This window comes from Podarcis raffonei, chromosome 9 (assembly GCF_027172205.1).
Source record: "Podarcis raffonei isolate rPodRaf1 chromosome 9, rPodRaf1.pri, whole genome shotgun sequence".
In the NCBI taxonomy this organism is placed as follows: Eukaryota; Metazoa; Chordata; class Lepidosauria; order Squamata; family Lacertidae; genus Podarcis; species Podarcis raffonei.
In genome coordinates this window covers 78,337,644-78,365,254 of record NC_070610.1, presented here as the reverse complement: position 1 = coordinate 78,365,254, position 27,611 = coordinate 78,337,644, and the positions used below count along the sequence as shown (strand labels likewise).

Here is a 27,611-nt window from a genome sequence, read left to right as displayed (position 1 = left end):
ATTGTGGGTCAGGTCACCCCACCTGGTCATCTATAGAGATCACGCAACGGGCTCACCTTGGGCGAAAGATTGCATGTTTATTTAATTTAATAAAATTCATGTGCCGCTTGATTGTAAACAAAACAAAACACCCTCCAAGTGGTGTTTACAAAATACAGTCAAACCTCGGTTTTCGAACGTCTCGGATGCCAAACGTTTCAGAAGCCGAACGCCAAAAACTCAGAAGTGAAAGCTTCCATTTTCGAACGCGCCTCAGAAGTGGAACGGCTTCCGAGACTCGTTTCTCAATTTCCCCCATTGGACTTGCTGACAGCCCTTTGATCCTCGGTTTTCAAACGTTTCAGAAGCTGAACGGACTTTAAGAATGGATTACATTTGAAAACCCGAGGTTCCACTGTATAAAACATTGAAATCAAGACATACTGCTTTAAAACATACAAAAGTTAACAATACTAAAACAGATTAAAATTCCCTCAACTTTCTAAGCGTCTGGACAGGCTTGTCTAAATAAGAATGCTATTCAGCAGGCACCGAAAAGAGTACAGTGAAGTCACCATCTTGATCTCAATTGGCAGGGAGCTCCAAAGTTTATGCGCTGCTAGACTAAGTGACCGAGAGCTTACTGATCACAGTGGTTGAGGGTGCACGTGTGGGTTTTGGTGATCTTGCCCCGGGGGGGGGGTCAAAACGCATTTGGTGTCTAGGGAGGAAGAATCCATTCTTTGTCTAGTTACAGATAGGTAGCCGTGTTGGTCTGCCATAGTCAAAACAAAAAAAAAAATTTTCCTTCCAGTAGCACCTTAAAGACCAACTAAGTTAGTTCTTGGTATGAGCTTTCGTGTGCATGCACACTTCTTCAGATACACTGAAACAGAAGTTGCCAGATCCTTCTATATAGTGAGAAGGTGGGGAGGGGTATTACTCAGAAGGGTGGTGGGAATGGGTGATTGGCAGATAGCTGTGATGAGCCTGTTGACGACTCTTAACGACTGCAATAGGTCTTACAGGAAAAAGCAAGGGGTGAGAAGGTGAAAAATGGCTTTGTCATGTATAATGAGATAAGAATCCAATGTCTTTGTTATTTCAGAAATAGACTGGAAAGAGAAGCTGCTGAATTGCAACTCATTACCAAACTTAAAACCATGGAGAGACCTGGTCAGAACAAAGACCAGTCGTTAAGAGTCGTCAACAGATTCTTTGTCTAGGCATTGTTATGGGTAAATGAAATCATCTATCAGTATTATTTGGGTAATTTTACCCTAATTCTGGTGCTGGAGGAGACTCCTGAGAGTCCCATGGACTGCAAGAAGATCAAACCGATCCATTCTGAAAGAAATCAGCCCTGAGTGCTCACTGGAAGGACAGATCCTGAAGCTGAGGCTCCAAGACTTTGGCCACCTCATGAGAAGAGAAGACTCCCCGGGAAAGCCCCTGATGTTGGGAAAGATGGAGGGCGCGAGGAGAAGGGGACGACAGAGGACGAGATGGTGGGACAGTGTTCTCGAAGCTACCAGCATGAGTCTGACCAAACTGCGGGAGGCAGTGGAAGACAGGAGTGCCTGGCGTGCTCTGGTCCAGGGGGCACGAAGAGTCGGACACGGCTAAACAACAACCACCCCATTCTATGTTCTACGTTCAGACCATTTTGTGGGCTCAAAGTTGAATTTTACTCTTGGGCACTTTTTGGCAGCATTCACGCACCTTTTTTGTTCTGAGACAAGGTGCGCATGGAGACATTTGCATGCAGCAATGCTACACGCAAGCAAGCAGCCCACAGCTGCAAACAACACATGCCACCAAGCCCAAACAGCCATCGCTGGTTTCTTTCCATTTCCCACTTTGTGCGTGAAAATGCAGAATGTGTAAAGCAGGCCTTGGCCTGTAGAAACACGAGTCCTTGTAGCAGCACCTCAAAGAGCTCGCTGGCATAAGCTTTCTTCTCACCCACCCCAGAGAGCCTGACCCACTGCCCCAGAAGCTCAGAGGCGTCTCCTAACAACGGACCCCCCAACCAGCTTCTCTGCATTTTCCACTCATATCTTCCGCTTCTGCCTCCATTTTCTGCCTCCCAGGATCTTTGTCAACTAGAACTGTCAGCTGATTAAAGGATTTTTAGACTGCCAACTAAAAAACTGCTTGGCTTCCAGACGTCCCAAAGCTGGTGCCCTTCGTGTATTTTGGACAAAAGCCCCAGCCAACACAGGCAGGTTAATATATTTGAGCACATTTGTGTATAACACAAAACCTCTTCGGAATTAGTTGTTAAACTGCCTCTCATTGGCCTGGTTCACCCAAGACACGAAAACATGCTTTATTAAGCTATGATTTCCTAAAGGCGTGTGAATTGATGGCAGAAAGGGAGGAGGAATTAAAGAACCTTTTAATGAGGGTGAAAGAGGAGAGCGCAAAATATGGTCTGAAGCTCAACATCAAAAAAACGAAGATCATGGCCACTGGGCCCATCACCTCCTGGCAAATAGAAGGGGAAGAATTTTACCTGACAACTTAACTATGGTATGTTTACTGCCCACAAACCACCATGTGAAGATATGGTTTGTTTTTGGCTGACAAATCTTTACTTTAAACAGCTGCTTTGAGTTATGTGCCAGTCCAACATCCTTCCTTAACCATGGTTTGTTCAGCAACCCCGTCCAAAACAAAGCTACAAAGGCATGAAGGAAAAGCAGATGGACAACTAGTCATTACTTTGGAGAAAGAATGGTCCTTTTTTAAACAAAATGTTAGCCGTTAAACAAACCATGGCTTAGAATTATGTGTGAACCAGGCCAATAAAGCAAAGATCATCTTTAATATTTTTCTTCCTCTCACTTCCCGTACAGTTAAAAAAAGGACCAAAATAACATATAAATACAAGAAGTATAGCCTTAAGGCTCAACTACACTAAGATCTGATCATGCCAATTAATCAACTGGTGCTTTTTTTCACTTCGTTTGCCGATTAAAACGTGTTATGTGAAATCAGTCTTCTCTTCGTGCCATATTGCAGTATCAAAACAAAACAAAGGAACTGCTTGTTAAAAACAAAGGTGTTAATTGATTGATTCTCCCACCCAAATCAGCCAGAATTTCACAGGAATATCACAGCCTATAAAATGCATTTAGGGCAGAGAGAAATGAAGCATTCTCTCTCTCTATCCTCACTACCACTAGGTCTTTTCCTGCCTTTTCCTGCCCTCTCTGTGCCAACCTGGCGCCCCTACAAATATCTCCCCAAAGGCAAAGACAGGAGTCCGGAGCAAGCGAGAGATCAAAGAGGAGCAGGAATCAAAACCAGCAGGAATTTTGCTCAGAGGTAGGAGCCAAGGCAAATGGGTTTGGGCAGAAAGGCACCGTGGTGTCCAAGGCTGTATTGCACCAAACACAGTGTCACTGGGAAAGGGGAGCAGGTTTGTGGGTAAGGGAGCCACTCATCGCCCACTGTACGCCTGCCTACTTGAAGCAGGAGGCGGCAAAAAGTTGATAATATATCAGGAAAAAGGCAGGGCAGCACAAGGCAGGAAGTATGGAACAGCTCCCAGAAAGCTGTTAAGAGATGCAGCAGCTGCAGAAAAGGGAAATGTTTGGACTATAGGATGGGTGGTTAGGGTGAAAGAGAGGAAGAGGAATATACAGGTGCTCCCCTCCATCTTGTGCAACCCCCCCCCCAGAACCCCTTTCCAAAGTCATTGCCTAGCTCTAGCTCACACTGAGGTCCCTGTATTAAACGACACAATCTAAACCAGGGCTTGCAGGATCTTCTAAAGCCCCAAGATCCATCAAGCATAGCCTGACCCAAGGGAAGCAGGAGAAGGGGACGATGGAGGACGAGGTGGTGGGACAGTGTTCTCGAAGCTACCAGCATGAGTTTGACCAAACTGTGGGAGGCAGTGGAAGACAGGAGTGCCTGGTGTGCTCTGGTCCAGGGGGGTCACGAAGAGTCAGACACAACTAAACAAAAAACAAACAGGGCTGCCTTTAGATGTCTAGTGCAATCACAAAGTGTGCTGTGGTACCCAGAAGACTGCTCAGTTTATTGCAGGACCCGCTTGCGAAAGCTCACAATCTCTCCACAATAACGTCATGTGGAAAGGCACCTTGGATGCACCTTCGTGGAGAAGGCAGAGCATCCATTTAACAAACGCTTTGGGGAGTTTCTGTCAGGGGGAAACTACCAGCGCCAGAGAGCAGCATAGCTTTCCAGTTTAAAAAGAAAACAAGCAAGCCTAATAGCAGGTGAGAGGGAGAGAGTTGTACTGCAACCTGCCCTGGAACCTTAGGGCAAAGAGCAGGTAATAAACAAATTAATAATAGTAATAGTGCTTTTTTTTCCCTATTAAAAAAAAGGTTTAGGGGTACTCTCATTAAATCACCATTTTATAGTTCAAATCAGGGAAAATAAATACAGTAAATGGACATAAGTACAAAGATTCACAAAATGTTTAGGAGTACGTGTACCCCCGGAGAAAAAAACTGGTAATAATAATAATCATCATAAATTTTTATTTATATCCCACCCTTCCCAGCCGAAGTCCCAGCTCAGAGCGGCTAACAACAATAAAATAATACAAGATTCTAAAATCAGTTCATTATAAAATCAGTTCAAATAGTAGTAATAACAGTAGCATAAATACAGAGGCTTAAAGCTGCATTAAGAAGCACGGGGAAGAGTTAGAGAAAGGAGGAATCACAACGGCAGGCGCTAGCAGGATCCAATCTAGTTATCCCCCTCCCTTTATAATAAAAACACACATACACAAAACCTTGTAAAGACAAAACGAGACCAGGGTCCTCTGAAGCACGTGGCTGCTGTCAGGTCGCCCCTTAGCCTTGATACTCAACCCCCCCCCAAAAAACCCCCACAAATCAAACTTTGATTGCAAACTCCTGCGGGGCAGAGACCCTTTTCCCAGACGCTTATTGCTACCGTTACCCCTTAATAGCGCAGACACGTGAACGCTCGCGATCCAAGGCAGCTGAACGTGTGAATGAGCAGACACGTGAACGCTCGCGATCCAAGGCAGCTGAACGTGTGAATGCGATCGGGGGCGAGCAAGGGGGAGGAGGAGGAGGAGCCAGGGGTTCGGTGCACTCACGGCTGGTGCGGCGGAGGGGTCGGCGGCGTGGCCGGCCGCGTCCTTCCTGCTCGAGCCTCTCTCCCACCCGGAGAAGCCGAGCTCGGAGACGCCCCGCCCTCGCCGCCGCTCATTGGCCCGGGCAACAAAGAGGGCGAGGCTCTTCTCGATTGGCCGCCGCCGGGAGGCCCTTCGGCCAATGGCGGGCGGGGGAACGGGGCGGCGGAGGCGGGGCCCGGAGGAAAGGCGGGGGTGGGGCGAGAGGGCGGGGCAGGGGCGGGGCGGGGCGGACCGCCCTTTAGACCGTGGGGCGGGGCCGAGGCGGGAAAGGCTCGGCCAATGGCAAAGGCGGGAAATGTTGCAGGGCGGGGCGGGGCCGTTCGCGTGTGCGGCTGCACGTGGGAATGGAGCGCGCGGGATGCGCAAAGGACAATACAGTACAACAACCCCTGACTCTTTTCCGCGTGGATCTGCCGGCCGGGAGCGTCCCCGCTCTGTTACTGCACCTTCTGTCGCACGGCGCTTCGCGGGGTCCAAACAAAGCCAGGCTGGATAAGTCAGTTGTTGTTGTTGCTGTTGTTGTTGTATATTTTATCATCGGGGCAGGGGTTGTTTGAGCAGGAACATGGGGGAACTGAGTTCTCCCTTCCCTTTTCTAAATTAAATAATTCCTCCACTAACACCACCCGGAAGGGCTGAAACAGGATATGCACCCAATGCCTGAGCCAAAAACCCACCTATAATAATAATAATTAAATAAAAAATAATAAATTTTATTTATACCCCACCCTCAGGGCGGCTGAACACCAATAAAATCACAGTAAAAACATAATGGGGGGGGGAGGAAAAAACAACAACCCCAATTTAAAATACAGGTTAAAATGCAATTTAAAAGGCAGCCTCATTTTAAAAGTAGCCAATAAATCCAAGACCATAAGGGGAGGGAAACATAAGGGTCAGACTGAGTCCAAACCAAAGGCCAGGTGGAACAGCTCTGTCTTGCAGGCCCTGCGGAAAGATGTCAAGTTCCCGCAGGGCCCTAGTCTCTTGTGACAGAGCGTTCCACCAAGTCGGGGCCAGTGCTGAAAAGGCCCCACTATATCTGTAGTGGCCATTTCTAATTCAGATCGTTATCTGCTTGAGTTTATTCATCACACATTTAGTTGCTGCATGAACCTTGTGGTGAGTTCCTCCACCTTTTTTCCAGAAAAAAAACGCTGTTTATTACCGTATTATTACTACCAATTTCGTCATTTATTAAATTTGCATACTGCCCTTCTTCCATAGATCTCAGAATGGTTCACAGCATAAAAATATAAGATGTAAACACAAAATGCATCCCGCCGCCCCCCCCCCCGGGCTCCATACGCATCAGCTAAACCTGAAGAAGTGTGCATGCACACGAAAGCTCATACCAAGAACTAACTTAGTTGGACTTTAAGGTGCTACTGGAAGGGAAAAAAATTTTTGTTTTGACTATGGCAGACCAACACGGCTACCTATCTGTAACTGCAACCTTAGCACTGTAAACATCACACTCAGTTGGTTAAACTGAGCTATGTCAAGCAAGACCTAAGAACCAGCAGAGGTGCCCCTGAAGGACCAGGTGCGCAGCCTGGGAGTCATTTTGGACTCACAGCTGACCATGGAGGCGCAGGTCAATTCTGTGTCCAGGGCAGCTGTCTCCCAGCTCCATCTGGTACACAGGCTGAGCCCCTCCCTGCCCGCAGACTGTCTCGCCAGAGTGGTGCATGCTCTGGTTATCTTCCGCTGGGACTACTGCAATGTGCTCTATGTGGGGCTACCTTTGAAGGTGACCTGGAAACTACAAGTAATCCAGAATGCGGCAGCTAGACTGGTGACTGGGAGCAGCCGCGAGACCACCTCCATCGTTCTTCCGGGACACTGAGGTCCAGCTCTGAGGGCCTTCTGGCGGTTCCCTCACTGTGAGAAGCCAAGTTACAGGGAACTAGGCAGAGGGCCTTCTAGGTAGTGGAACCCGCCCTGTGGAACGCCTCCCACCAGATGTCAAAAGAGAAAAATAACTACCAAACTTTAAGAACACATCTGAAGGCAGCCCTGTTTAGGGAAGCTTTTAATGTTTAATAGGTTATTGTATTTTAGTGTTTTGTTGGAAGCCGCCCAATGTGGCTGGGGAGGCCCAGCCAGGTGGGCGGGGTATAAATAAATTATTATTATTATTATTATTATTATTATTATTATTATTATTATATGGGGGAATAATCCCAGTGCTTCTGCTAGCTGAGAGCTAGCAAAGCAGTCCTAGCTAGAAGCTGGTCCAACAAAGAAGGAAGTGAAAAAGAGAGAGGTGTGCTGTGTGACTCCTTTTGTTACCTGGACAGGTAAGGTCACGCCCACCTATCACATGCAAAAGGAAGGATGATCCAGCCAGGAAGAACAGGAAGTTTCGACTGGCTGGACCAAACATTCCCTCTGTTATGTACTGAGTTGAATAGGATCCAAACTGCAGCAGTCTGATTGGTCCTAGAACAATAGGATCCAAAAGGCAGCAGTCTGATTGGTCCTAGAACAATAGGATTCAGAATGCAGCAGTCTGATTGGTCCTAGAACAATGCAGCAGTATGATTGGTTGGCAGGAACCACCCAATCATGCTCCAGATAGAAGTGAATCCACAACCTGATTGGCTTACAGTAGAATTCCGGAATTAGCCAATCATGTGCAGCCCATTGTGTAAATAATGTATATAAAGCAGATACTTTGAGGGGACATTCATTCATTCCTCCTCACCGCTATGAGCTGAATAAAGAGCATGAAATCACTTTGCGACTCTGAGTATATTTCACCCTCGCATGTCTTCTCTAGCATTACAAGGAATGTTGTACTTGACTGCTCCCAGTGTTGGTTTCTGTTTCCCTTACTGAGCAGCAAAATGCTTGTCACAAGACAATGTTTACATTTCACAGTTCAGGGTTACTGTTGGGTTCCCATGGGAATGGGAGACTGGATGTGACGTGCACTGGTTTCCTGTTTTTCAGTGTTCTCTCGGTTTCTTTGTGTCGAGAGGAGTTGCTTCTCTGCTCTCACAGAGGCAAGATGTGTGTTTGTATGCTCTCAGCATAGCTTGTAAATAAACTTCAGCATGTGGCACATTACCTGCTTATCCTTTTGTTGCGGGACTACACTCTGCTTGGGCTCAAGATAAGACGAGCCTGTACCAGCTTCAGATGGGCCGGAGCTGGTCAAATCTCACACCCAGTGGATTACCATACATCCCATAGCTTTAGCTGTGACCCCTGCATTGAAGGGGTTGGACTCGATGACCTTCAGGCTCCCTTCCAACTCTACCGTTCCAATTAGTCTATAAAAATGCCCCCATGACAAGCGTTGTTGTGACGACGGTCTGCCTCTGCAGCCAGTCACCGAAATGTGCTTTGTGCAACCACATGCCACCCCACCACACTTGAGAAAATAAAATTGTCTCCCAGAAGCGGCAAGGAGCGATCTGTTTTCTGCTCCCAGCAGCCCAGAATAACTTGGGTAATCTCATCAGAATCCATAATTCACTAATGGATGGTCTGTAGGTGAGAGAGGGGTCTTGTTTCTTCGTCCCATTAGTCATCAACAGCCTTGGTCTCCTGCTTCCTTTGCTAGGCCTGATTTCTTTGCCCTTCACGGGGAGCGGGGAGGTTGGGTTTCGCCATGATGTCTCCCCAGAGCCCCAGAGATCAAGGAACACAGAGCAAATGAGATGATATGAGATACAATCTATGGGAGCAAATGGCACCTGGGGTTCTGGAAACAAGGCTCCAGTCACGCTGAAGGCAGAAATCAGGATAATGTTCCCTCGTCACCCTGGGGGAAAGTGATAAGCAGGGTGCTGCAAGGTTCTCTCCTGGACCCATTGTTCGGCGTCTTTATAAACAATTTGGACAAAGGAATTGAGGGGATGCTTATCAAATTTGACAATGATGCCAAACTGGGAGGGATAGCTAATGCCCCAGAAGACAGAATCAGGGTTCAAGATGACTGCAACAGATTGGAGAACTGGGACCAAACTAACAAAATGAAAACTGGGACCAAACTAACAAAATATCAGTGTGTATCTGAAGAAGTGTGCATGCACACGAAAGCTCATACCAAGAACTAACTTAGTTGGTCTTTAAGGTGCTACTGGAAGGGAAAAAAATTTTTGTTTTAACAAAATGAAGAATGGCAGATGAAGATGATGGACTTTTTGGAGCTGGCCGACCTGACTGGAAGAATCCGCGATCAGAAAGGAGACACAAGAGGACTGGATGAAATTTAAAGAATATTTAGCTAAAGATAAATAGAAAATCCTTGGAAGTATCAAATAGGTTTAGGGGTAGAATAGGAATAGGTTTAGTAAGTATTAAAGATTAGAATAATAGTAAACGAGAAAGGGTTAGTAAATGAAAGGAGTTAACATTAGAAATATGAATTTGGAGAACTGTTATAAAAGTGATATAATGAAATTCAGTTAGGGGGGATTTGAGGAAGTCCCCTATTAATGTGAAGTAGTTGGGTACTAGAAGAAATAGACTTTTTTGTATGTGTTTAGTTTATTGCTGTGTTTTCTTTGTTGAGTGTTTTTATGTGTTTATGTGATGTTTTAAATGTTGACAATCAATTAAAAAAATTGGGGGGAAAACAAACTAACAAAATTGAGTTTCAACAGGTACAAAAGCAAGGTTCTGCACTTAGGCAGGAAGAACCAGCTGCACAAATATAAGATGGGGGAACACCTGGCTTGCAAGTAGTACATGTGAAACTGTTCTAGGGGTCGTAGTAGACCAGTAGCTTAGCATAGGTCAACAGTGTGATGATGCAGCAGCGGCAACAGCAAAAAATAAATAAGAGTTAATCCTATTCTAGGTAAAAGGTAAAGGACCCCTAGATGGTTAAGTCCTGTCAAAGGCGACCATGGGGTTGTGGCGCTCATCTCACTTTCAGGCCGAGGGAGCCGGCGTTTGTCCACAGACAGTTTTCCGGGTCATGTGGCCAGCATGATTAAGCTGCTACTGGCGCATGGAGGACCGTGATGAGTGTCAGAGCGCACGGAAACACCATTTTCCTACCCGCCACAGCGGTACCTATTTATCTACTTGCACAGGTGTGCTTCCGAACTGCTAGGTTGGCAAAAGCTGGGACAGAGCCTCCGTCGCAGGGATTTGAACCGCCGACCTTCTGATCGGCAAGCTGAAGAGGCTCAGTGGTTTAGAACACAGCGCCACCCATGTCCCTGTATTCTATAATGCTATTCTAGGCTGCATCGACAGAAGTTTAGTGCTCAGTGAAGTAATAGTTCCCCTCTGTTGGCCTTGGTCAGACCCTACCTAGAGTTCAGTGTCCAGTTCTGGGCACCACAATCTAAGAAGGATGTTGACAAGCTGGAAGGTGTGCAGAGGCAGGCAACCAAGACAAACAAGGGTCGGGTAACCAAGCCATATGAGGAACGGTTGAAGGAGCTGGGTATGTTTAGCTTTGCCAGCCTATGATTCCCAGCAACAGGTATTCAAAGGCATGACACCTCTGGCAGTGCGGGAGAACGTGCCCATTGTGGCTAGTATCCATTGATAGCCTTCTCCCCATGCATTTGCCTAAAGCATCGAGAGAGCCCTAGCTTGGGAGTGCTGCTCCAAAATCTTTTGGAGCACTCTTCCTGCTGCTAAAGGACCCCTAACCATTAGGTCCAGTCGTGGCTGACTCTGGAGTTGCAGCGCTCATCTCGCTCTATTGGCTGAGGGAGCCGGCGTACAGCTTCTGGGTCATGTGGCCAGCATGACTAAGCCGCTTCTGGTGAACCAGAGCAGCGCATGGAAACACCATTTACCTTCCCGCCGGAGCGGTACCTATTTATCTACTTGCACTTCGACTTGCTTTTGAGCTGCTAGGTTGGCAGGAGCAGGGACCGAGCAACTGGAGCTCACCCCATCGCGGGGATTCGAACCACCAACCTTCTGATCGGCAAGTCCTAGGCTCTGTGGTTTAGACCACAGTGCCACCCGCATCCCTCCTCCCTGCTGCTAGAGTGCTCCAAATAAAAGAGACAAGGAACGAGAAGGATACACCGTTTTAATGCTGAAAGATCTTCAGACAAGCCCCTATGCAAAGAAACAACACGATTGTACAGAAACCCCAGCCCGTGATGACCCAATGCTACCCAGATGCAACATTAGCTTCACCATAATCGAAAAGCGATTGATTAAAAGCAACTGATCAGAACGCCTGCTCCATCGGCGGGAGAGTCTGCTCTTCCACGCCACCGTTTTCGCATCAGAGCTGGGCTAAGGGTGCCCGTCTTGTGTCTGCTCTAGACAGCATTTCCTGAGAAAATGCTCAAGTGTGCCTTCATTGTAGTCAGGGCGTGGCATGGTGCCAGCCTTCCCCCACCCCTTGTGCCACGTTCCTTTTTCCGCGTGGCATAAGGAAATGTGGCGTCAGCCTCTGAGAGCCCGGGGCAGCAGCCAAGGTGGAATGGCATGTTTTGAAGCAGGTTGGCTTGTCCCTTCAAGTTCTGTGTTCCAGGCTGCAATGGTCTCAAAGGCCTGGTGGGGTAAATCCGCAGGCGCCATTTTCACCAAGGAAAACAATAGCTATGATGTGAATAGGAAGTGGGATATCTCCTCCAGCTTCCTGGGGCACTAGGAGAAGGCCCCATGGTTTAGACCATGTGGTGCCCCTTCAAACGTTTTGGGACTACTGCTCCCATCATCCCTGATCACTGGTCCATGTGATGGGAGCTGGGGTCAAACAGCACCACACTGGCGACCCCTGAATTCAACCCTCCCTTGCGACAATGGGGCAGGTGCAGGCACCTCCAGCAGATTCTGAGATCTGCATGCCAGTTCCTGAGATCTATTGTGTCGGAAGGAGAGGTCATTATGGGAGCTAAACAGGGAGCGACTACTCAAGAGTCCACGTGGCAAGCTTGGAATCTTACACAGTATTGAGCAGTGAAGCCCACGCAGAATTATATGCGGAGGTCTGTTGGAGGCTGTGTGCAGGGTCTGCTGACGTCATAATTGAAGCTTGCTGCAAAAAAATTCTGCACACCCCCGTATGATGGGCAGATCCTGAGGTCAATAAGAGAGAATGTTGGAGGTCTGAATTGCATCCAGCAAGGGCCAAATAATAGAACAAAGCAGCCCTCGCAACAACCTTCAGTTCTGTTTGGACTGAAATTCATTGGATGCAAATGCCCAGCCTTCCTTAGTGGCCTGGCATATGTGAAGATCTAGCACAAAAACCCAAGAGAAAAAAACAGGGCTTGCAAGGTAAAAGGACATCCCAGGTGGTGTTCCCAAGCTCTCACAAAAACTCCCACCTGATAGGTCTAGATTTGGGGAGTTGGAGGTAAGGCAGATGACTTTTCTCCTATCGCCAAGGACGGTCTCCTTTGCCCACCAATCTTCAAATAATATAGCCGTCGGTTTATGCTTTCTGAGCCACGACCGACCCGCCAGCTGTCATCCAAAACATATTGGGGGGGTACCAGGTTGGCAAAGCCTGGCTTAGGGCAGCAGAAGCTGCCTTCTTTCATTTTGGCAAAAAGAAAAGGAAGTTGACTTAAAAAGAGAACAGGATTTGAAAACAAAATAAAATTGGGGTTCAAAACACAGGCCTGCAACTAACTTATCAAGCAGAAGTCGCGACGCCTCTTTGTCGGTGCTGCATCTGCAGATTACACTTTTGTGCAAGAGCCCCATCTGCCTGCTGGGGTTTGCAACCCCAACCGTTTTCTTTCACAGCTGGGATTTGCATGCCCTTTGCCACAGAGGCACAGAGTGCAGTTGTGCAAAAAGCTTTCACGGGCACCAACAGGGTTCAAGGGGTGACCCACTCCCTATTTAATGCACGAGGTGCCTGCCCCTCACTGCAGAAAAAGTGGGGTCTATGGGGAACCCTTCCATCTGCACATCTGCAGCACTGGGAGCAGGAGGTGAAGAGACAAAAGAAGCAGCCAAAACTATCGCCCCCCAAAGCTGAAAACAATGCTGGAGAGAGAGAAGACCCACAGAAGGACGTTGGATCCTGATTGCCGTGTCACCCACAAAGGCCTGTACTTCTCAGAACTACATTTCCCAGAGGGAATGCACCAGCAAGATCCCCCCGAGGGATGTTATGTGCACCCTGAAACTACAGTTTCTCCTCAACAGAAAGTCACAGAGCTCAAGGCTCCTGGCAGAACGCCCTGTTGCTCCATCCACAGCCCTCAGAGCCTTCGAGATGTTCCAGTGCCACCTGCAAGCGCAAGGTCTTGGGAGAGAGTGGGGAATGCAGAGAAGCTGGCCTCACCTGGGAGAAGGTGGGCCTGGACCCAGTCACCAGGTGACGAGGAGGCAAGCAAGGCGTCCAAGGCAACAGCGAAGCCACAAGCCCATTTCCTAGACTGTTGCTGAGTGGGGAAATCTCAAGCAAGTGCTGGTTTTGGAGAACCCAAGAGGGAGCTCTCATCCCTGAGCAGCAGAGCCCCCTGTACCAGGGCAGTCTACCCCTTGGATGTGGACCAGCAAGAGGGTTGGGGAGAATTGAGGGCACGTCCTCCTGGCCTGGCTGACTCCTGCTTTTCACCCCATCCCTGGCCTCTGGGCATCGGCGAGGCCATCTGCCCGCGCCAGCCAGACTTGGGACCTCTGCCAGCCTTTGTCGCTCTGACGTCTCAGCCTGCCTGGAGCCTGAAAGCAGCTGTTCGCAAAGGAAGAGGTGGCAGAAAAGAGAGAAAGAGAGACAGAGAGAGAGAGAGAGAGAGAGAGAGAGAAGGCCTGGCCATCTGAAAAAATCGTCTGATGGGCATCAGAGAGGGGAACCCGAGATGGCGCCTTCACTTCCGCCTCTGCTCCGCCTGCTGCAGGCGACGGGTTAGGTCATCGATCCGGACGTTCTTCAGGTGCAAGAGATGTTCCAAGCGGCGGACCTTCATCTGAAGGATCTGGACCAGGGAAGAGACAGAGAGGGGTAGATTTCGAAGGGTAGCCCCAGCAGCTCCTGGTGGAGAGGAAAGAGACCCAGGGCCCTGAGGCAGCCACAACCGGCATCCTGTGGCAGGGAGTTCCTCGGGTGGTGCGTGTGGCTAACAGCCTCAGACACGTCTGTCCAGACTAACCCTGCCCACCTGTAGAAACAGGCGGAAGGGGCGCTGTTGCAAGTGCCACACAATGCCCATTCTGCAGCAATAGGAACTGAGATCTTTGAGTCTGTTGGCACCTGAGGAAGGGCAGGGCAGGGCTGAAGTTCAGGTGGGGAAGATGAACTTCCCCTCAGCGCCTCTCTCACCTGCACCATCTCCTGCGAGGCCAGAAGTGCTTGTTCCCTCTCTGCTAAGTGGAGTCGGAGGTTGGCATCCGTTTGCAGAGGCACCGTGTAGCTCTGATGTCCTTTGGGCCCCCTGGAGACAAGGAAATGTTCTGGAGGTCACGGTGGTGCAAAAACCTGGGGGTTCCTACCCAACACACACACACAGAGCAGCCAGGTACTTTACCAGGTCAAAGCAAAAGCCCAGATTTGGTTCAGGGCTTCAGCTAGACTGCCACTAATCCTGGAGGCTCCATTTAGCTATCCCAGTTCGCAGCAGAGCTCGCCAACGTGGCGCCCCCAGATGAACTACGACCTCCCCACTCCTCCTCCCTGGCTGGCTGCCGGCGCTGATGAATGCTGCGAGTCCAGCAATATCAGTGTGGACTAGTGGTTAGAGTGCCTGTCTTTGGGGACCTGGGAGGCTGGGGTTCGAATCCCCGTTTAGCTCGCTGTGGCCGTTCGCCACCTCCCAGCCTACCTCACAGGGCTGTTTGTGGGGATAAGATGGGGAGGGGGCGGGTGGGAGTTGAGCGGTGGTCAAATATGCCTGGAGGGCGCTATGCTGGGGAAGTCTGGCAAAGGACACAGACAGGGCGGCACTGAGGCTGCCACAGGGCTCAGGTGAGAGAAAGAACCAAGAGGATTTCCACCGGGCTGCCCAACCTGGTGGGCCTGCTCCTTAAACTATGGAACTCCCTGCCACAAGAGGCAGTTATGGCAGGGTAATAATAATAATAATAATAATAATAATAATAATAATAATAATAATAATTGCTTGCAGCTGTACTGCCAGCCCTGGCAAGACAGGGTTTCCCTAACTGCCAGTAATTCTTCTCTTTTTTTTAATTACCTTTCCAACCCAGGAGAGTCCTGGGTGCTGTTGGGCTTGGGCTTTGAAGTGAAGCCTGTAAAATGCGAAACAGAGACTGTAATGAGAGGCGTGTAGGACCTCCAAAATCCCCGCCCCGCAATGAAACCAGAATTCAACGGAGAGTGTATTTATAGCTATCTATACCTTTATATGACATTTTTTAAAAAAATCCCATGAGAATTTATTATTTATTGATCTATCTTATTAGAGAAGGTCCACAGCTCAGTAATGGAACATCTGCTTTGCATGCTGCAGAATGTCCCAGGTTCAGTCCTCGATGGCATCTCCGGGCAAGGCTGAGAGAGACTCCTGCCTGAAATCCAGGAGATCTGCTGCCAGTCAGTGTAGACAATACTGCAATGAAAGGTGTCAGAGTTCGGGGAAGTGGCTTCCTCCCTCCCTTTGGCAGTGCATAAGCAGAACAAAGCAAAAATAGACTCTTACCATTTAAAGAGATTCTAATGATCACAGTGGAAGAGCAAAGAGTCCGTTCTCGGAGTTAAGGTGCTCCCAGTTAAGGTTTACACCCACTTCTCCCCCAGAGTCACTTCCTCGTCTTGCAACCTGATCTCGCATCCACTGTGCCTTCTGTGCAGCCACCTTATCTAATCTCCTTGACCTTTGTCAGGTGTGCGTGCAGGAGCCAGGCCTTGTGACCAATAGGACTTTGCAGGACTGGGGCCTTCCTAAGTTTGTTCTGGAGAGGCAAGGCGTGGCCACACAGGTGAGGCACAGGTGTGCACAGGTGAGGCCGCTTGGTAACTCACAGCACCTGGTGGCAAGAGCCGGGAAGGGATATAAGGTCAGCATTTCCCTTCGGCTCTTTGCCACAGCAACACGTTCCCTGCCTTGCTGTATTTGACTCCTTGCTTCTTGATCCTCGGACAGCAGTCATACCTCAGGTTACAGACGCTTCAGGTTGCGTTTTTTCAGGTTACGGACGCGCCAAAACCCGGAAGTATCAGAACGGGTTACTTCCAGGTTTCGGCGGTCGTGCATGCGCAGAAGTGCTAAATTGCAGTTCACGCATGTGCAGAAACACCAAATTGCAACCCACGCATGCGCAGACACGCCACTGCGGGTTGCGAATGCTGAGGTTTGCGAACGTGCATCCTGCACGGATCACATTCGCAACCTGAGCATCCACTGTACTGAGTCAGACCTCTGGGTCCTTTGGCTCAGTATGGCTTACACCAGGGGTTGCCAACGTGTGGCCTATGGGCCGGATGTGACCCATGAAGACCGCTTTACTGGCCCACGAGCCGCCCCTGAACCGAGCCACCCACTTGGCGAGTCCCCTGCGCACTGCGCTAAACCGGCACAGCGCGGTGCGGGGACTCACCGAGCGGCGCCAGAAATCGCATCTGCACATACGTAGATACCGCAAATCGCATCTGCGCATGTCCAGACACCGGAAATTGCTTCTATGCAGGTGTGATTTTCGGCGTCTGGGCATGCGCAGTAGCGATTTTCGGCGTCGCAGATATGCGCAGATGCAATTTCCGGCATCGCGCTGCGTCACTCCGGCCCACGGACTATCTCCATGGGAGTGATCCAGCCCATGGCTGGTAAACCTTGCCGACCTCTGGCTTACACTGACTGGCAGCAAGTCTCCTCCAGGGCTTAGGACTGGGGTTAACTCACTTGGTGGAGCAGGAGACTCTTAACCGCAGGGTTGTGGGTTTGAGCCCCATGTTGGGCAAAAGGTTCCTGCATTGGACTGAATAAATCTTGTGGTCCCTTCCAACTCTAGTTGGAATACCCCACAGACACGTTTAAAAGCTGGGTGATGGAAGTTTCAGGACAGGCAAAAGGAAGCCCTTCTTCATGCAGTGCAGAGTTAATCTATGGAACTCTCTGCCACAGGAGGCAATGATGGCCCGGACAGCTTTCAAAGGTTAGACAAAATCATGGAGGAGGACAGCTGTCAATCACTACCAGCCATGATAGTTACACTCTGCCTCCATAGTCAGAGGCAGCAATGCTTCTGAATACCAACTGCTGGGAACCACAAAGGTGGTCTTGTGTTCGAATCCTGCTTGCCGGTTTCCCACAGGCATGTGGTCGGCCCCTGTGAGAACAGGATGCTGGACTAGATTACTCATTGGTCTGATCCAGCAGCTGGCTCTTCTGGTGTTCTGGCCTGATCCAGCATTGATCCTTTGTTGTTGTTTAGTCATTTATGAAGCTCAACATCAAAAAACCACTAAGATCATGGCCACTGGTCCCATCACCTCCTGGCAAATAGAAGGGGAAGAATTGGAGGCAGTGAGAGATTTTACTTTCTTGGGCTCCATGATCACTGCAGGTGGTGACAGCAGTCACAAAATTAAAAGACGCCTGCTTCTTGGGAGAAAAGCAATGACAAACCTAGACAACATCTTAAAAAAGCAGAGACATCATCTTGCTGACAAAGGTCTGTATAGCTAAAACATTGATCCTACCTGTATCCAGGTAGTTGTTTTCCTCCAGGGTCGAGCGCATTCCCAGCTCCTGTGTCGAGAGAGCCAGAGAAGAAAAGCAAGTTGACTCTTCGAGCGCTCAGGGTCCCGCTCCTCCCTTCCTCCATGTAAAGCCCTCCTGGCCACATCAACGCTATTCAATTTAATTGGCTTCTCCCCACCTTCTGGTCTGATGCTGGTTTGAGTTGTAACATGCAGGTGTGAGCTTGCAAAGGAGCATGGGGGTCACAGCAGCCTCTGAGCAGGGCAGGATTAATCCCACAGCAGCGGAGAAAGGAGGGGAGCAAAGGAAAGAGGCACAGCAGTTTGGAGACCCGTTGAGGAACAGCCACCGAAATCGTTTCTGGGGCTCCTGAGAAGCTATCAGAGAGAGGGGAGGCGAGCTGGTGGATTCCCGGGCTTTTGAGATTATTTTCTTTGGCAGGGTCAGGCCATGAGCAGCCATGCACTAAGGAGACCTCAAAGCCCATCCCAATGCCAGACTCCCAAATAAATAGATAGAGGAATAAATAAATAGAGGAAATCCCTATTTTCAGTCTTTCCCACTTTTCCGTAGAACGTCCCTATGATCTCCTTCTACCGGTCCACAACAGAAAGTGTCCTTTGCTACTGCATCACGGTGTGGTACGCTGGTTTGGCATCTACTGATAGGAAGTGCCTACAGAGGGGGGTGAATACAGCACAAGATATTATGGGCTGTCCTGTGAATCCACTGGATGAAATAGCAGAAGAACATTGCCTCAGGAGAGTGAGGAAAATTCTCAGGGATGATTCACACCCTGGCCGGCACTTTCTTGATCTCCGGCCCTCAGGCAGAAGATATAGAAGCATAATTAGTCGCACCAACAGGGTAAAGAACAGCTTCTGTCCGTGGGCTGTTAGGCTGCTGAATGAAAAGATAACAACAGGGCAACTGACTTTCGGGTTTGGTGGGTGTGCGTCAGTAAACAAGGGAAATTAAGACTAAGAGAACTGAGTGGGGGGGTGCTCATGTAATCTCACTGTATACAAGTTGTACAATAAAGTATAAAGTATTTTCATCGGAGAAATGTTGGAGGGTATGGAGTTACGTGACCCCTGAGCCAAGGAGATAAGTAACTGTACAAGCTTTAGAAGGCAGCACTGGATAGGAAAGCTTTTTAATGTTTGATGTTTTATTATGTTTTTATATCTGTTGGAAGCTGTCCAGAGGGGCTGGGGCAAGTCAGATGGGCGGGGAATAATAATAATAAGGTAAAGGGATCCCTGAACATTAGGTCCAGTCGTGGCCGACTCTGGGGTTGCGGTGCTCATCTCGCTTTACTGGCCGAGGGAGCCGGCGTACAGCTTCTGGATCATGTGGCCCGCATGACTAAGCCGCTTCTGGCGAACCAGAGCAGCGCACGGAAAAGCCGTTTACCTTCCCGCCGGAGCGGTACCTATTTATCTACTTGCACTTTGAGGTGCTTTCGAACTGCTAGGTTGGCAGGAGCAGGGACCGAGCAACGGGAGCTCACCCCGTCGCGGGGATTCGAACCGCCAACCTTCTGATCGGCAAGTCCTAGGCTCTGTGGTTTAACCCACAGCGCCACCCGCGTCCCCTACGTATAGTAGGGGTATTTAAAATGAGTCATCGTAGCGTACCCTTTTGTGCTCTTCAAAATATGGCAACCCTAACTCTGCCTGAAGCAAAGAAAGAAAGGGCAGCCATGGAGGACTAGAGACAGATGCACTGAGGAGAGGCAGATAAATGACTATTCTACATGACTGCTAGGTAGAACCTCCAGGTTCAGAGGCAGTTACCACTGAATAGCAGTTGTGGGGCAGGGAGGAAGAGCAGGCAGTGGGGAAGGGTTAGTGCAATCCTGCCCTGCAAGGGGGTTTCCTGGATGCCGTCCCTGCCCCCTTGCACGTCAAAGTGCAAGTAGATAAATAGGTACCACTCTGGTGAGAAGGTAAACGGCTTCCCTGGCTTCTTTCTAGATGCTGGACAGGGTGGGTCAAGCCAGGCCGCCCTGCTCTGCATTAAACAAGTTGCAGCGCTGGTCTGTGCCTGTTCCGTTGAGTCCCACAAACGGGCTGCACGTAGGATTGCTGGCTCCTTCTCTCGTCTGACAGCCGCACGTGCTGTACAGAGCGCGAGTGCAGTGTTTTGGTGCACACGGCCCACCCATTACTCCACAAACGCCGGCTGTCATTTGTGAATGGGCTGTGGCAGATCAAACAGCTCAAGCTTTCGGACAGCGGCCATTCATATTCTCTGTGACAGTCCTGGATGCGTCAGGCTGGCATGAAAGAGCCCTGGCCTGGCTCCCTTCCTGGAATCTATCCAAGAAAAGAGATTTTGCAGCCCAGCTCACGCCATGGAAGAATAAGTGCACTGGCCTCTCGACGCAGATCTGATTTTTTTGCATATTCACCGCAGGTGAGAAGGAGAGTTACAGTCTCCTCTTATTCTTGCCAGAATCCTTTCTATTGGAGAAACGTTGGAGGGTACAGAGTTATGCGACCCCCTTGAAGCCATCTGAAGACATCTGAAGAAAGTTCTGTACAGGGAAGCTTTCAATGATTGATGTCTTATTATTGTTTAATATATTTTAGAAGCCACCCAAGGGGCTGGGGCAACTCAGTCAGATGGGTGGGATATAAATAGTAAGATAATAAGACCTACTGGACCGCCTCTCCTGGTATGCCCTGCAGAGGACCTCAAGGTCCACAAATGACAACATTTTGGAGGTCCCAGGTCGCAAGGTGGTTAGATTGGTCTCCACTAGGGCCAGGGCCTTTTCAGTACTGGCCCCGACTTGGTGGAACGCTCTGTCACAAGAGACTAGGGCCCTGCGGGAGTTGACATCTTTCTGCAGGGCCTGCAAGACAGAGCTGTTCCGCCTGGCCTTTGGTTTGGACTCGGTCTGACCCTCATGTTTCCCTCCCCTTATGGTCTTGATTTATCAGCTACTTTAAAATGAGGCTGCATTTTAAATTGCATTTTAACCTGTATTTTAAACTGGTTTCTCTCCCCCCCCCCCGCCGCCATTATGTTTTTACTGGAATTTTACTGGTGTTACCCGCCCTGAGCCCAGCTCTGGCCGGGGAAGGCGGGGTAGAAATAAAAATTATTATTATTAATATTATTCTGAATAGGATGTTGCCATTTTTGTTGGAGAAATGTTGTAGCTTCTAGCTTCTAGCTCTGATAATAATAGTAATAGTAAGTATTGGCGGTTCCCTCCCTGCGAGAAGCAAGGTTACAGGGAACCAGGCAGAGGCCTTCTCAGTGGTGGTGCCTGCCCTGTGGAACGCCCTCCCACCAGATGCCAAGGAAATGAACAATTACCTGACATTCAGAAGACATCTGAAGGCAGCCCTGTTCAGTGAAGTTTTTAATGTATGACATTTTAGTGTATTTTTGGTCTTTGTTGGAAACCCAGCCAGATGGGCGGGATACATATAAATAATAATAATAATAATAATTATTATTATTATTATTATTATTATTATTATTATTATTATTATTATTATTATTATTATTAAATAAATAAGATAAATAGGACATTTCTATTTTCATTGGAGAAATGTTTGACAGTGGAACGGTCTCTCTCAGGAAGTGGTGGACTCTCCTTCAGTGGAGAATTTTAAGCAAAGTTTGGATGGCCATCTGTCTTGAATGCTTTAGCTGAGATTCCTGCATTGCAAGAGGGGGTTGGACTAGATGACCCCAGGGGTCCCTTCCATCTCTGCACGTCTACAATTCTATGAATTTCATTGGTATAAGGATGTGGCAGGGATGTGGGTGGTGCTGTGGGTTAAACCACAGAGCCTAGGGCTTGCCGATCAGAAGGTCAGCGGTTTGAATCCCTGTGACGGGGTGAGCTCCCGCTGCTCGGTCCCTGCTCCTGCCAACCTAGCAGTTCGAAAGCACGCCAAAAAGTGCAAGTAGATAAATAGGTATCGCTCCAGCGGGAAGGTAAACGGCGTTTCCGTGCGCTGCTCTGGTTCGCCAGAAGCAGCTTAGTCATGCTGGCCACATGACCCGGAAGCTGTACACTGGCTCCCTCGGCCAATAGAGCGAGATGAGCGCTGCAACCCCAGAGTCGGCCACGACTGGACCTAATGGTCAGGGGTCCCTTTACCTTTACCTTAAGGATGTGGCATTTTGCAATAATGGGCAACCGTTTTGTAAGAGGAGGGACAACCCTTCAAGCAACAGCCAACTCAACTGGCAATCCCAAGCGCCCCCCAGCCTGGAGCCTGTGAATCAGACAAGCAGAGGGGGGAAGAGGGCGAGCGAGAGAGGGGGCCTTTGAGGAGGGGCTGTGCTGAAGAGGAAAAAGGCTGAGACCTGGGGCAATGGAGACGGAAAGGAGCAAAGACTGCAGGAGCCCACAGCGGTTGGAGGATGGCCCTGGAAGGAAGCAAAAGGGAGGAAAGGCGTGAAAAGGGGCTTGCCTAGAAAACACATGTCCAAGAGGTTTTCCGTTTGCCCCGCTGATCTCCCAGGAAAACCCCTCTGCTTATTGCTGAATCAGAACACACTCCAATCCATTTTTTTCTGATTCAGCAGTAAACAGAAGAGCAGCCAGCTGCTGCTTTGGCCAGATCTAACTTCATCCCCATCGATTTATCTCACTTTCCAGAGATCTGGGCATTTCAGCACAGCAAGAAACATTTCAGCACAGCAAGAACATTTAAGAAAATGTCTTTCAGAAACAATGCATGCGGTTGGTTGCAGTCTTAATCTTGACACCGTGTTCTCAATGCCTGAAACAAGCAGTTTGGTGAACTGAGGGGCGAGCACCCTCTACTGCTCTCCAGGAAAATAGCAAGCAGCCTGACCCGTTTCTTGCTTTGCTGATAGGGACTGTCCCACTTTATTTATACTCTGTGGCATAAACCTGATGGCTTTGTCCCCACATGCAAAATAAACTGTAGAAGAAGAAGAGTTTGCACTTGATATCCTGCCTTTCACTCCCTTTAAGGAGTCTCAAAGCGGCTAACAATCTCCTTTCCCTTCCTCCCCCACAACAAACACTCTGTGAGGTGAGTGGGGCTGAGGGACTTGAGAGAAGTGTGACTAGCCCAAGGTCACCCAGCTGCTGCATGTGGAGGAGCGGAGACGCGAACCCGGTTCACCAGATTACAAGTCTACCGCTCTGAACCACTACACCACACTGGCTCCAATGTGGTGCAAACTGTGGTGCAATGACCAAAACACGCCAATGGACAAGGGAAGGTTGCATGCAAAAAACTGGCGCATTTAAGGTGGCTTAGTATATTCACTGCGCAAATGCTGGGCGTGATCCACTGGAAGTTCTCCTGTGGAAGTCCCATTGAAATGAATGAGCTCTATGCAAGAGCACAGAGCATGAGCAGTGGTGATTACGGCGCAACAAGAAGCCACATTTGCAGCCCACAGGCTTGATGGCTCCACATGGATCTGGGAGGCAGCGGTTTGGACTTGGCTGAGCCATTAGCAAGGAGTTGTTGGCGCTTTGGGGCAAACTGCTGCCTCTCAGCCTCAGTTTTGTAATCTGTAAAATGGGCACAATAGTTTCCTGTTGCTAGGATGACTTGCAAGGTTGCAGTGAACGGAAATGCTGTAACAGTGCAAGATGCAACAGGCCGGGGCTAATTGCCTTCCATCCCTCCTTCCTTCCGGGCTCTGCTAACCTGATAGGAGCTAGACATCTTGGCCTGCTTCTGTTTTTCCTCGATTTTCTGCCGCAAGGGAATCAGCACCAGCTCTACCATCCCAGGGGTGCACTGGGCAATCTTCCGGACCATGTCTTCTGGGATGGAGAAGTTAAGCTTGCTCAGCACTTTCCTGCAGAAGAAGAAAGGCAATGAAATCAAGCGTATCCAAAGTCCTCATTGGAACACAGGGTGCAATAATAATAATAATAATAATAATAATAATAACAATAATAATAACAATAACAATAACAACAACAACAACAACAACAACAACAACAACAACAACTTATTATTTATACCCCGCCCATCTGGCTGGGTTTCCCCAGATACTCTGGGCGGCTTCCAACAGAACACTAAAATACAATAACCTATTAATCATTAAAAGCTTCCCTAAACAGGGCTGCCTTCAGATGTCTTCTGAAAGTCTGGTAGTAGTTGTTCTCTTTGACATCTGGTGGGAGGGCGTTCCACAGGGTGGGTGCCACTACCGAAAAGGCCCTCTGCCTGGTTCCCTGTAATTTGGCTTCTTGCAGGGAGGGAACTGCCAGAAGGCCCTCGGCACTGGACCTCAGAACGATGGGGGTGGAGACGCTCCTTCAGGTATACTGGGCCAAGGCCGTTTAGGGCTTTAAAGGTCAGCACCAACACTTTGAATTGTGCTCGGAAATGTACTAGGAGCCAGTGTAGGTCTTTCTAGACCGGTGTTATGTGGTCTCGACGGCCGCTCCCAGTCACCAGTCTAGCTGCCGCATTCTGGATTAGTTGCAATGAAATCAAGTTAGCGTATCCAAAGTCCCCACTGGGACATAGGGTGCAATGCCTTGGACGCATCAGGATGGGGTTGCCAAGTGCTTAAGGCACCCAGGTTTTTGACTCCTGAGAGTACATGGGCAGCTCTGGAAGGCTGTGATGGATTTCCAAAGGTGTTTCAAAGTTCAACAGCCCACTATGCTCCATTTTGCAGCGAAATGCAGTAAAATCCGCAAAGAAGACGAGGACATCACCAAGCAAATCGAGCAGCATTTAACATTCAGTGTTCCCAGTTGACACGTCCCATATCTCAGCTGGCAGCGGTGGGTTTTAAATTCAGGACATAGCTCAGGGGTGTCACTGACCTGTTCAGGTGTCCCCAGTTGGAGAGCTTCTGCTGCGTAGAATTAGCCGGAGCGTAGTTGTGCATTTCCACTATTTTGGGGAAGTAAAACTTCACCACTTCGGCCACCAAAACTGCATGGGAAATCAAAGGGAGAAGTAGGTGCAGAATCAGCTGATCACCCCCCCCCCAAGCCCACCCCATCCCTGGCTTTTCCTGCAGACTTCATCTATGGTGGCCCGACATGTCTCCAATCCGAGCAGAAACTATCAAATGAAACCTTAATAATAATAATAATAATAATAATAATAATAATAATAATAATTTATTATTTATACCCCACCCATGTGGCTGGGCAACACGACAGCCGCTTATAAAATTACATGCAGAATAATAATAATAATAATAATAATAATAATAATAATAATAATAATTTATTATTTATAACCCACCTGGCTGGGCTTTCCCAGCCACTCTGGGCTTTCAACAAAATATTAAAATACAGTAATGCATCAAACATTAAAAGCTTCCCTAAATAGGGCTGCCTTCTAAAACTCTGGTAGTTGTTCTCTTTGACATCTGGTGGGAGGGCGTTCCACAGGGCGGGTGCCACCCCTGAGAAGGCCCTCTGCCTGGTTCCCTGTAGCTTTGCTTCTCGCAGTGAGAGAATTGCCAGAAGGCCCTCAGAGCTGGACCTCAGTGTCTGGGCTGAACGATGGGGGTGGAGACGCTCCTTCAGGTATACTGGATCAAGGCCGTTTAGTGCTTTCAAGGTCAGCACCAACACTTTGAATTGTGCTCGGAAACGCACTGGGAGCCAATGTACCGGTAGGTCTTCCAAGACTGGTGTTATGTAGTCTCGGCGGTCGCTCCCAGTCACCAGTCTAGCTGCCGCATTCTGGATTAATTGCAGTCTCCGAGTCTGCCTCAGTACAGTGCGTGCATGACTCAGTGTTGATGTGACTTTAAGAGCCCCACATGGCCCCACATCTCAGCAGGGAAGTTTTTAATATGTAACGCTGTACTGTTTTTAACACTTGATTGGGAGCCGCCCAGAGTGGCTGGGGAAACTCAGCCAGATGGGCGGGGTATAAATAATATATTATTATTATTATTATTATTATTATTATTATTATTATTATTATTATGTTCAATGTTTATCGTGTTTTAATATTATGTTGGGAGCTGCCCAGAGTGGCTGGGGAAATCCAGCCAGAGGGGTGGGGTATAAATAATATATTATTATTATTATTATTATTATTATTATTATTATTATTATGACTCATACCTTCCAACATTTCTCCAACAAAAATAGGTCCATCCTATTCAATAATAATAATAATTATTATTTATGTCCCGCCCATCTGACTGGGTTGCCCCAGTCACTCAGGGCAGCTTCCAATGTATATAAAAACATAATACAATATTACACATTAAAAAAAAACTTCCCTATGCAGGGCTGCCTTCAGATGCCTTCTAAAGGTTGTATAGTTACTTGTCTCTCAAGGGTAGAATAACCCCAAAATGTCCAACATTAATGAAAGTATAGATTGTCCCACCAAACCCTCCAACATTTCTGCAGTGAAAATAGGCACATCCTAAGGAGAAGCAGGACATTCTGGGATCGAATCGGAAGCTGGCGGGACGGCTTCTGTAAATCCAGGACTGTCCCTGGAAAATAGGGACACTTTTATAAGATGTCTGAAGGCAGCAGCCCTGTTTAGGGAAGTTTTTAATGTTTGAAGTTTATAGAGTCTGCATGACTTTTTCAGCAGCTGCTGGCATCGGCCCAATGGACAGGATGGGAATTATTATTATTATTATTATTATTATTATTATTATTATTATTGAGTCTGCATGACTTTTTCGGCAGCTGCTGGCATCGGCCCAATGGACAGGATGGGAATTATTATTATTATTATTATTATTATTATTATTATTATTATTATTATTGAGTCTGCATGACTTTTTCAGCAGCTGCTGGCATCGGCCCAATGGACAGGATGGGAATTATTATTATTATTATTATTATTATTATTATTATTATTATTATTGAGTCTGCATGACTTTTTCGGCAGCTGCTGGCATCGGCCCAATGGACAGGATGGGAATTTATTATTATTATTATTATTATTATTATTATTATTATTATTATTGAGTCTGCATGACTTTTTCAGCAGCTGCTGGCATCAGCCCAATGGACAGGATGGGAATTATTATTATTATTATTATTATTATTATTATTATTGAGTCTGCATGACTTTTTCAGCAGCTGCTGGCATCGGCCCAAGCCCAAGGCCCCGGATGCTATGATTCTATAATCCACTGTGAAACACACATATACAAGTGCCAGGACACACACAAAATTGGCCACCCCAAACCTCCATCGCTGAAGTCGCGGGCGATGTTCCTCTTGGGGCGCGAAAGAGGGATGGCATCCACCCAACTGTACAGGTCGTTCAGGCTCTCCTCGTCCAGCTCCCCGTTGGCCATGCTGATGCCCGTCTGCCCTGTATCCTTGGCAGCCTCTAGGTGCCCCTCTCGACCGGGCTCAGAGCTTCTCCTGCAGCTCCCTTCTGCCCTGCAGGGCTGGGCGCAGCCATATTGTTTGCCTTCGTGACCATGGCAACATCAGCACCCCCCCATCTCAGGTGTGGCAGGCCCCAAAGCACCCTGGGAGCGGTAGTTCTGAACGGATGCCCAGCAACAGCAAGGCAACAGCAGGGTTGCTAGGCAACCGCAGCATCTTAGCAGGCGCCTAGCAACGGGATGGGAGCTGGCCAGCTAAGAGGCAACTGGGGGGAAAGAGCCTGAAAGTGGCTGTTTGTGTGTCTGGGGGCCCAAAAAGCGTGCGAGAATAGGGGGCAGAGGCCAGGAGAGCGGGACGTATTCATAAGTTCAAGGGCAGCTAAGGTCGACAAGGGATTTCGAACATCTTCCCTGGCTCGCTCCTGTAACTTTAACCGCAGCTTGAGCAACAGGAATCAGCAGCTGGTACTTTTCTTGGCTTGGAAGGGACCCAAAGGGTCATCTAGCCCAACCCCCTGCAGCGCTTGGGAAACAAGAAGTGAGGTGGTCTACTCTTCAAAGCAAATAATAATATGATAATGGGTTTTCCCAGCCACTCTGGGCAGCTTTCAACA

At 48.6% G+C, this 27,611-nt stretch overlaps 2 protein-coding genes across 4 annotated transcripts in view; both read right to left on the bottom strand.

Annotated features, from left to right (window-relative positions):
* The window catches only part of ADISSP (adipose secreted signaling protein), a 72,318-nt gene extending 67,100 nt beyond the window's left edge, over positions 1-5,218 (bottom strand). For both annotated transcript variants that reach the window (XM_053402204.1, XM_053402205.1), the window contains exon 1: positions 5,093-5,218. The gene's annotated coding sequence lies outside the window, so the exon portion shown is untranslated. The remainder of the gene's footprint in view (positions 1-5,092) is intronic.
* An 8,413-nt stretch (positions 5,219-13,631) lies between these two features.
* On the bottom strand, positions 13,632-27,106 carry SPEF1 (sperm flagellar 1). 2 transcript variants are annotated; one of them, XM_053402202.1, is made up of 8 exons: positions 26,850-27,106; positions 24,491-24,602; positions 23,352-23,505; positions 22,024-22,086; positions 17,685-17,733; positions 15,220-15,274; positions 14,349-14,460; positions 13,632-14,004 (listed from the first exon to the last, which is right to left on the bottom strand). In XM_053402202.1, the coding sequence occupies exons 1-8, from the start codon at positions 26,959-26,961 to the stop codon at positions 13,897-13,899; spliced, it is 765 nt and encodes a 254-aa protein (XP_053258177.1). In that variant the 5' UTR covers positions 26,962-27,106; the 3' UTR covers positions 13,632-13,896. The 2 variants fall into 2 exon arrangements, with proteins under 2 accessions (XP_053258177.1, XP_053258178.1); XM_053402203.1 differs by lacking the exon at positions 22,024-22,086 and having other exon boundaries at positions 26,850-27,104.
* Positions 27,107-27,611: the final 505 nt, after the last annotated feature.